The sequence below is a fragment of the Neodiprion virginianus genome, chromosome 6 (genome assembly GCF_021901495.1).
Source record: "Neodiprion virginianus isolate iyNeoVirg1 chromosome 6, iyNeoVirg1.1, whole genome shotgun sequence".
Taxonomy (NCBI): domain Eukaryota; kingdom Metazoa; phylum Arthropoda; class Insecta; order Hymenoptera; family Diprionidae; genus Neodiprion; species Neodiprion virginianus.
In genome coordinates, this window is record NC_060882.1 from 26483094 (window position 1) to 26493555 (window position 10462).

The window sequence follows — 10462 nt, forward strand, 5'->3', positions numbered from 1 at the left end:
CCGGTTCTTCGGAGTCATCACCAACGGCTGGAACCTACACTTCACCCCCACCACCGATACGCGTACCTACTTTCTTCACAAAGACTCTCCCCACCAGAATTGGTCTCCGGATCTTTTCCTCTTCTACGTGTGTATATGTATGTGTGTATATGACGATTGGATCCCCGACTATCGAGAATCCAAGGACCGGTCTATTGTCAAATACAGGAATTAGTTATGTAGTCGGATATTTGTTTCTGGTTTTGTTGTAGGAAAAGGACGATATGCGATCGATCTTCGCAAAGTTTGAACTATTACCGAGTGACGGGCGTAGGTATGCGAACAGATGGATGAAAAAGAGCAGATTTTACTCAAAACTGCAGGAAAATGGAAACACATCGGGGTTTTTACTATATTTTTTTTTTTCTTTCTTTTGTTACAAATGTAGCAGATTTAATTCTCCGCACAGCAGTTTTCTACGGTAAATTCTGCATTCTAGGAAGTACATTTTACCACAAAACCTGACATGCTTTTTTTCCTGCAGTTTTGAGTAAAATTTGCTCTTTCATTCTCCACACGATGCTGCGCGAAATTTTTTAAAACCCAATTACTGTTTCGCTTAGCCCGATGATCAAGTTAATTTTACAACAATTCATTTCTACACGGTTTCGATTTCAATTCTACGAGTCGTGAATTTTTGGCCTAAAAGTGTTCGACTTCATCGTGAAAGTAAAGTATTTTCAAATACGTCTTTGGAAGTGTTCTTTAATCTTCCGGAAACTGTGAAGCTTTCGATTTCAGGGAGCATTTTATACACGCGTAAATACGGTGACGTAAAAATAGCTTTTTGAGCAGCAGCAGCTTCAACGACTAACTAACAACGACAGGCAATCTCTTTTGGTACGTAGTGAAGAGTGTAACAGCGATGCGTGTACGAGAGATAAAGGTATGACTTCTTATCAACGTTATCGGTTGACTCTTGGCGTGGCCATTCTCTGGATCCACGCAACTCGCAGTCACGCGTTAAAAGAGTAACATACCTGATATACCTTCCCGCACGCCTTCTAATAACAATTAAAAAGATTAAATAACAAAGAAAATGCCATCGTCTTTGCCATATTTCGCGTTCCTCTTCGTCGTTTTCGTCGGTTTTAGTCAGCCGACTTGCGGGCAGGGTGAGTTTCAAACGCCCTCCCGGATCTGCCTCGTTTTCGTCAAATATCTATCACCGTGTGTGACCCAGATAATATATTTCTTCCAGGCGAATACGGCACTGCGAAATTTGGGGAAAGCTGCGAGCAGGATTATCATTGCATCCAAAACGCTTTTTGCCTAGCCCAAAGCACCTGCCGATGCGAACCGCGTTATCTACCCATTCCAGACTTCAGCGCCTGCATTCCAAGTGAGTTTTTCAATTCTATGAATTATACAGACATTTCGTATGTGCTAAAGGCTCGGCCTAAAACCCCTGAAAAGATAATCGAGTTATGCCGGTATCGATTGTTACGTTTTTCAATTTGCCGGATAATTATTGTTTTTCAAAGTCATTTTGGTCAGTTATCTTTTGCAGTAACTAACTGGTTTTTTTTTTAACCAGTCGATATCGTTATGGACTATTTTTTCTTTTTTTTTCTACATAAACGTCGATGAAACCTTGAGACATTTTAATAGACGTGACATTCCTGTATACCAATTATCTACAACTTAATTACTGTAAATATACGTTACATACGTTGTATAACATGTTATAATACATTGATATCATTCGAGTAACTAACGTTTTCTTCTATTTCGAGAATTATAAAATTGTTCCTGCTGTAGTGTAATCTCTATTAATGTTAATGATAAATTGATCCTTGTAATCGATGAGAAATCCCGATGAACGTACACCTTTATCTTTTCTGGACGGAAAAAAAAACTGTGTATGTAAGGTGTCGCGTGTTTTTGCGACGGTAGATGAATTAAAAAGTGAGCAACGAGTAATCATCTTTTGCTTCTATTTTCCATTTGTTATGAATTAAATAATATTTTCCTTTTCAGCCATCGGTCTTCATTGCAGTAGCAATGTAAACTGCACGGGCATGTCTAATGCGGAATGCAAACAAAATGTTTGCGCTTGCAAGGAAGCCTTCACGGTTGATATATCGAACTCCTCAAATTGCCTTCCAAGTAAGTGCCTGTGCGTAAGCTAATTTGTTCAAGAAAAACAGAGTAAGTACGCGATAACCGCACATTGGATATCAATAAAATTTATCTACACGTGAAGCGACAGAACTTCCTTTGAATCTCCCGACAAAAAATCTTAAAATTAAATCTTAAAAAGCAATAGCTTGGATATGAATTTATCATTTCTAAATGTATTAACAATAAGAAAAATCCGTCAGATTTGATCTATTCCGCTTTGCCTTGGCTTGTTTTGTTTAGCTAACTATTTTCTACAATTTCACCGTAACAACTAATTTTTTTCACCAACGCTCAGGTGAATAGTGCGATTCGTTAATCCAAATTGCTGTCCAAGTAATCTTTGAAAATTAAATATTGGACAGGAAAACGTTGTAAAAAAATTGTGTCCCGGTGAAGTTGTGGAAAATGGTTGACTGAACAAAATAAGCCAAGTTAGAATGAAATCGATCAATTCTGATGGATTTTTCTTAAATTTAAAACACCTTGAAATTAAAAATTCATATCCAAGTTATTATGTTATAATTAAAAAAAAAATTTCTAGGAATATATTGATATAATTAATTAGAAAAGTGCCGATTCGAGTTTATCAACTACCTCAATTGCCCGTGTAATAATTTTGGATTGTGTGTGTAATTACACAAACGGCATGATTTTTATTCGCCTATTTTCAATTGGGAACCTTTTATTTCAGGGCCCGTAGCGGAAAATGATCGTTGCCAAAGGAATGACGATTGCACCGATTCTCTGCAGCGTGCTCTGTGCATAAATGGTCTTTGCCAATGCTTGACTAGCCACCATTTCACCTTGACGACCGGAACATGCGTCAAATCTTCAGGTAAATGTTGCACCAGTCATTTTATACTTATAATATGCCAACAGTGAATTATCGTTGTGATTTGAAATTCTCATCCGAAGGCGTGTTGGACACCTGCGAGGCGGATTATCAGTGCTTTTCGCCTGATAAAGCTGATCCAGATTTGCTCGAGTGCAGAGAAAGACTTTGCAAATGCAGGCCTGGGAAATCATCGAAATATTGCAGTTAGTATCAGCTTATTTGCATGTTCGCTGCGATTTGTCACGTCTTTAGTTTTATCGTAACACTGTTTGAGATCCTTACTTTTTTTTCTTGCTTTACACTTACAGACGGAGCCTCGAGCAATTCTGCAACAATGCTGGCGGTCGTGTTTTTGTTCTTTACAAAATATCTGACGTAATTAACTTGTCTTCTCTTACCATACTTCTCTACTTTGGCAACTCCGATGAAAAGCGTCGAAGATTGCCTGGAAAAAAAAAATCGCAAGAAGAGATAATTAATTAATCCGTACTTCGTAACTCACTTAGCTTTATTATACCGTGAACTGTTGGCCTTTGCGGCAGCAGTTTTTAGATTAATGTCATTACACTTATAACAAAATCATCAAATCACTAATCACTAATCGGAGCTTAAGCATTCTACAAGGGAATAAGCTGGCGCTAATCGATAAGTCAGCAGGATTCTGTTATTATTAAGATTTTTTTATAATTTGTACAGATAAAAATAGTACACTGAAAAGACAATTAATCATAAATTATGGCGTAAATTAAATTCGCTACACTTTTAATTAAGCGGGGTTGATTCATTTGACAGAAATACGTAGGAGTGCGTGGCGAATATTGATTTTTATGACTTACTTGTATAGACAGATACGTAAATTGGTAAAGTGAGCCTGGTAAAAATATAGCAATAATTATAATTTGATCACATCTTTATTATATAAAGAGAAAGTTCATGTTTTAGGTGTTGATTATGTATACACGAAAGTTCGTTGATTTTCATATAAATTAAATGAATCGCTTCACTTTGATCCATATAACGAAACATACAATAATAACAAAAAAATATATATATATATATATGTGTGTAACGACCGAACATTGCACGTGACTTGAAAACAAGACTAAATATTATTTTATTACTCCGCACGGAAGCAAAAATACTACCTTATTACCACATTGAACAATAATTTTATACTTTTATTATATTTATATAAATGTATATATTTATATAAATACCTATTTGAAACTCTCTCCGTAGTTTCCAAACCGAAATATATCAACAAAAATTATAAATCATCTCATTGCGCACACGGTTATATGCATCGGTAGTTCATATCAACGTCAGGGCCAGCCTAAATCGAGGTATAGTCATTGATTAAAACTTTAACAAGTTCGTCATCGTTTTTCCATGTTGTGGTGACAACGACGTTGACGATGACGCATTTCTACATTACACATTTATCTTATGCATTACCATATCTCTGCGAATGAATCATAATCAACATTGCTTATCCATCCCGTATGCAACACAGTTTTTTATTTTCTTATTAGTATTTCATTCGTTCCTAAGCGAAGCGACAATACACTTATTTATAATGGGATCAAGCCACTTCCGGGCTTCGTCGTGTACGAATTTTCGGCCTTGTACGTACGATGATTTCTTTATCTGATCTTCAGAATGGGTAAAAAAAAATTTACAATTCAATTGGCAAGTTGATAATCGTTCAACTTTTCCGGAACTCAAGGTCGTCATGGGTTTGAGACAAGTTGAATAAACAGGCTACTTTTTTAAGTTAAAAAGAGAAGGAAGGAAATTGGCAACTTAAAACCCATTCGTTCTAACTTTGAATATTTTTCATTCGAGACGGGTGAAAAGGAAAATGAAAGCGTATTCCAACGGTTAGACTGACGAGACAAGCAAATATTAGACGTAAAGCAATGAAATGCATTTTCACCGTCATCATTGATGCGCGCATGCCACAACATCCATAAACTGTCAGCTAATTAGTACTTAATTTAACGTTAACATTAGATGAATACTGTAGTTGAATAAATTAATTTAATAAAAATGATTATTTTAATTTAATTTAGGACATAGCACGTAGTAATATTACAAGCCTGAATCCGACGAAACAGAATTAACATCGTTCGTGTTAGTAGATATATAATATCTTATCTAAACAGTGGTCACATTTTTGGTATACCGTTGCACCATCAGTCTAGTATAAAGTTCTGATGATTTCATGCTCAACGTGTTTTAAAATTGATTACAAAAATTGAAACATCAGAATTTGTTATTAGTTTATTACTCGTATTCGGCGCTATATTTGTACACTAAATAGGTATTCTTCCAGACTTAGGAATTATTATATACAATCGACGCAATCAACAGTTTGGACTCATTACCTGTGACTAACATTGTCGCGTAAAATTATTCTATTCCAAACCAGAATTTTTTTCGCATTGCTCATTCAGTTGTTTGTTCAAAGTATCAAATTAGTAGTAACTACTAATAACGTATTATTATTATTTCTTTCATTATTATTATTATTATTATTATTACTGTTACTATATATCTGACATAAACAACGATATTGCATCTCCTTCAAATAATACAATAAGACATACAATTTTCACTATGAATATTTACACAATGGTTTTCACTGCGGATAAAAAATATCTTTAAATTTATATCCGTCAATTTTTTATCCCAAATAATATCCGTCATTAAGTCGCTTGACAATTAAACTGAATAACTGATGAACAGAACGTGTATTGTGATTCTTGCAGTATCTTCCTCGACTCAGAAGTCTAGAGCATTACTTTACCCTGAGCGAAATAAGTTGCAAGATTATCGATCGTTCACCACCTAACGAAGCTCTTGTACTCGTCGTTGATGCTGACCCGTTTGATGGTCTCGTATCCCAATATGATGGAAAAACTGAAGCAAGCCGATTGCACTAGACGGGCGGAAAGTCCTTTGGTGAACATCTGGAGACCCTCTTCTACCCAGAGCACTTTAAACGCATTACACATTGAATCTAGCCTTTGAACTTGCAGTCGTGCACGCACTATGTCCAACGGATTCGTTATCACCGTCGTCGTGAACCCGCCCATCGTCCCGGCAACTGCTTGGATCAACAAATGTGAAACCCAATCAGGCAGAACTCGTACCATTTCATCTGAAAACGAAAGTAAGGTATTATTATCTTATGGATTATACAGATAGCTTGATTGTTACTAATTTTGTATTACGCACCTTGATAGAACGTGTACAATCCCCACCAAAGCGCACTGTTCGGGACATAAGCGCACAGTGAAGCGACGTAGCCCCGATAAAATCCCTTCGGACCGTCACGCTGATAAATTAATCTGACTATTTCCGCAGCGATGAATGCTCTCGACCTTCCAGGATCCAAAGTCAGTCCTAAGGGGTTCATTCCCATCTGTGGGGTAGTAATAAAATCAGAAAATTCTAATATGCAAAGAGTATGAGCAAAGAGGAGATCCTTACTTTATCTACAACAAGTTTTCCATGCTTCGTACTAACGCCAAGGACCATCAAATGCTGACTGAGGACATCAAATGGCACAACTATCGTTTGACCAACTACGCTTGCGGCGCCTCCGCCAATCAGAGCCTTTATCCGTGAATCTAGTTGCGCAGTGAACGGGTCTTGTCTCAGAAGATGTCGTACGCCTTCGTATGTCGAGACGTAAAATACCCCTGACACTATTTGGACAGAACTTATCCAGAAGCCTCGGTACAGTCCTCCGAACCCTTCCATTTTGTAGATCTTTTTGTACGCATCTATCATGCCTGAAAAGAAAAATTGTTCGTTTTTCATGGATATCGAGGCCTCGATTAACGCTACGTTTCGTAAATCTGATTGCTCTGAAAGATTTTACCTGAGTACATATGGTTTTTTCTTTGGATTTGCAACCGTGTTTTTATCACTGTCAGTGGGTAAAGGCAGCATCGAACCGAGAACGACGACAGCATACTGAGAGGGAAGAATTTCTTCTTGTCCATCATGTCCCACTCTATGGTGCGAATAAACTGTGGTGCCTCCACCGCTGACATCTTGCAGTGCTTTGTTAACCAAAGATGACAATATTGACGGCAGCGCAGACCCGGCTAAAGGTCGGTAGGATTTATCGGGCAGCCTAAATTGGCACATCTCACTAACACGCCCTGGGCATTACTACCCACTACTAACCTGCAAATAGAAATTGAAATGACAAAAATCAGTGGCTGATTAGCGAGTAAAATTGTAGAGCATTAGATTCTTTTTATTTGAGAAAAATATTAGCTAAGCAAGCAATGTTCTTGGTCGTGCGAAACCGTGATTTCAAACGACGTTAGGTAACGTGATTCAGAAAAAGATAAAGGAACATGTGCTTTGTTCGTGACATTAAAATAATCATTATGATAAATGGTTGAGATTACGAAGAGCTGGCAGAGTTTGTCCTACAGGCAGAGTAACCCCTTCGGGAACTCATGCGTTAATCTAGCTCGATAAATTGATTAAAAAAAATCATGTTCAAGGCAGACTAGTGTTAAGCAGAGTCCATAGGCTACTATTTACTGCCTGATAATGTAATCGATTAGTTATCTGCAGAGTGTCTGCTGACAAGGAATCAAGAGTTACGAGTCAATTTTCCACGATCCAAATGGTATTCACAATTTTACAGAACGATTGAATTACTCTTAACAGCCACAGGTGCCGAAAATAAGCTTCGGCACCTCTCAACAGAAGATTAGATACAACGTAATAATTTAATAATAGTTCAAGTACACCAGATAATAAACAAGTCGTCGTCGTCGCAATTTGATCTTGCAAAGTAGGCGAGAGGTGTGGATCTGAGAAATTTTGCAGGCTTGCTCTGACGAGAAGGTATTAACAGTTGGGTAAACGTTGATAGGAGCTAAAATTAACCACGTGTTTCTGGGACAGAGGGTGGAGAAAATTGTTGAAAAATTAGTAAGCGGGACTGCAGTTAGTTATTGCTGCATAGTAACGGAGGCGGCGTAGAACGATGATGCACTCTGTTTAAATGATCTGGCGGAAACTAGTTCAAGGTCAGAAACTCGAAGTTCGAACCTAACCAACAAATCGCTGGCCGGATCGAACCGTTGCAATTGAATGGACGAGAATGATGACATTTTTCGCGTTATCGTAGCAGCCACGCATGTTGATACTCACGGTGATGTAATACTACGGGTAATGCGATTACGAGTAGGTTTGGATTCTGCCCAGTATAGCTTGAACGTAAACTCGTAATTTTTGGCTCTCGATTCAGCCAGTTTAACAGATAATGTCAACGCGCACCAACACCACGATCATTTCTCCCGCAAACTCTTGAGCTCACTTCGTGAACTTTGACCCGCATTGAGTCTAGCCACTGATTACTCGAACGCATCGACGTGCTTTCCCCATTTCCCCGTGTGGTGAAACTCGTGAGGACCGTGAGCAAGCAGAAGCCAAGCAGAAGCCATGAAACGATATCAGCTGAAATCCTTACCGCCCCCACTCCATTATCGCACCAATTTCTTTTTACGCCGTTCTTGAGGCGTTCCGAAAAATCTTTGGTGTACAATGAAGAAGCTACAAATGACCTACTGCTGAATTTTCTCGGTCGGTAATCGTAAGCGGCTCGATCGCCGGAAAGTTAACACTGTGTTTGTGATTCGTGCTATAACGGGCAGCGCAGAGAACTGTTTTACCTCGTTTACTTTTGTTCCCGATGGCAAGCAAGGTCACAAATTTCGAAAGGTTTTGCGATGGACTGTCTCTGTGTAACCTCTTAAAAGCTCACATTACGGAGAGAACCATGTCGAGGTTTTCTGCTCATATCAATACATTCAGTAGAATTTCGCGGCAAGTACACTAGAAAAAAATGTTCCATCGAAGGTCTGCAGCGACATATTATTGGATTTCCGAAGCGCTCAGTGAAGATCTCGCGTTATCGAGAGGCAGCACTTCATAGACAATGCAATCAGCAATTAGGTAAGTAAAAAGTAAAAAAAGTAGGAAGCGTTGGGAGCTAACTCGTCGGGGAAAATAGATTGATCTGGAAGCCCCTTTTACTCATATTGTGGCGTACATGAGTAACTCATTCACCTCGCAGTTTTCAAAACTGAAAAATTAACTAATACATCTGAGCTATGATGGCTGATTTACGTGAAATAAACACGCGTTGAAAACACAGCTGAGACAGTAATTGATGCATCAAAGAGTCATCTGTTAGCATGCCTTAATGTATATAGTTCTCACACCCTTTGGTCGCCATCTTGAACCAGTTACGCATTCGATTTGTGAAACCTGAAAGTTTTTTTTTTTTTTTTTTTTTACTTTGCATTAGCCATTGTACATATCTGGGGTAGAAAAAAAGCTCCGTATTCAATGTTTTACAAAACCTTTCAATAATATTTCTCCTGCGGCCCACGGAATCAAAAATGCCGCGAATTTATTTCACAGTTCTCAATAATATGATATACATGTGAAACTCCGTTATCGTATAAAAAATTGAAAAAGTTAATTACTTTAGTCTGATCCATTTGCACTGCGCACGATATTATTCCATTGGAAGGATAGAACAACAACAACCACAATAACGACGACAATAATGATGATGATGATGATAATGATAATAATAATAATAATAATAATAATAATAATAATCCCTTGTCACGGTGGATGCTTTAGATGCGGGTATATATTCTGGGTCAAAAAAAAACTCTTCGAAATATAGCCGCTTTCGTAAAAAAATCCAAGAGCCGAGATTGTCACCGGATCATCGGGAGCTACAGGCCGTGCCTGCAGGTATTATACGTACAAGACACTGAGGCGCGGCCTAGGTTATACGTGCAAAGCACAAACACGGCTACGCGCCGTCTCCGTCGCTCTCTCGTCCTGTATGTAGTGCAAAATTTCTTGCAGAATAGCAAATCCCCGCGAAAACGAGCCGACGTCCAATCCCCGAATTCCGTTCGGACTCAAAGGTGCCGCCTACGGATCGTCCCGTCCACCCAACGCTCGCGAAAGCTCTATGACGCAACTGGGAAGGCGGGACATTCGAAAAGAGGAGGTTGGATTCGAGCGTTGGCCCGTGGAAACATCCCTCTTTCGCAGGGGTGGCGATGTTAGGGTGGCGGCGAGGGTTGCGAGGAGGGGGGAATTGAGCGGGGGTCGTATCGGCGAGGCGAGGGGTGGAAGCAGCCCAGGATGACGTTTTTCGGGATCAAATCACCAGGCTCGTACCGCTATCAGTTCTATCTTTGATCGCGAACTGTCATAACAAACTATAAAAGCTCCGGATTTAGTACGCGGCTGCACGGTGCAGACTTCGAGTATATAACGTATTATACCTACCTACGTCTGCAGTTTTGTACGATGCGACATGCAGGCCTCTAATTACGCGACGAATAGTTTAACTCGATGATACACTCGGGCAGTTGGATCACCCCGAATTATATCATC

The 10462-nt window shown here is 39.0% G+C and overlaps 2 protein-coding genes across 5 annotated transcripts; one reads left to right on the forward strand and one right to left on the reverse strand.

Annotated features, from left to right (window-relative positions):
* Position 1: 1 nt before the first annotated feature.
* LOC124308217 (prion-like-(Q/N-rich) domain-bearing protein 25) lies at positions 2-3444 on the forward strand. Of its 3 annotated transcripts, XM_046770713.1 has the most exons (7): positions 2-137; positions 252-313; positions 1241-1381; positions 2020-2148; positions 2855-2998; positions 3079-3201; positions 3307-3444. In XM_046770713.1, coding segments are annotated over exons 1-7 (672 nt in total). In that variant the 5' UTR covers positions 2-135; the 3' UTR covers positions 3378-3444. The 3 variants fall into 3 exon arrangements, with proteins under 3 accessions (XP_046626669.1, XP_046626668.1, XP_046626670.1); XM_046770712.1 differs by lacking the exons at positions 2-137; positions 252-313 and adding an exon at positions 958-1154; XM_046770714.1 differs by lacking the exons at positions 2-137; positions 252-313; positions 1241-1381 and adding an exon at positions 1774-1947.
* Positions 3445-3657: 213 nt separating this feature from the next.
* On the reverse strand, positions 3658-8496 carry LOC124308216 (solute carrier family 25 member 44). 2 transcript variants are annotated; one of them, XM_046770710.1, is made up of 5 exons: positions 8186-8496; positions 6888-7198; positions 6494-6798; positions 6239-6425; positions 3658-6161 (listed from the first exon to the last, which is right to left on the reverse strand). In XM_046770710.1, the coding sequence occupies exons 2-5, from the start codon at positions 7060-7062 to the stop codon at positions 5842-5844; spliced, it is 987 nt and encodes a 328-aa protein (XP_046626666.1). In that variant the 5' UTR covers positions 7063-7198; positions 8186-8496; the 3' UTR covers positions 3658-5841. The 2 variants fall into 2 exon arrangements, with proteins under 2 accessions (XP_046626666.1, XP_046626667.1); XM_046770711.1 differs by lacking the exon at positions 8186-8496 and adding an exon at positions 7778-8024.
* Between the last annotated feature and the right edge of the window lie 1966 nt (positions 8497-10462).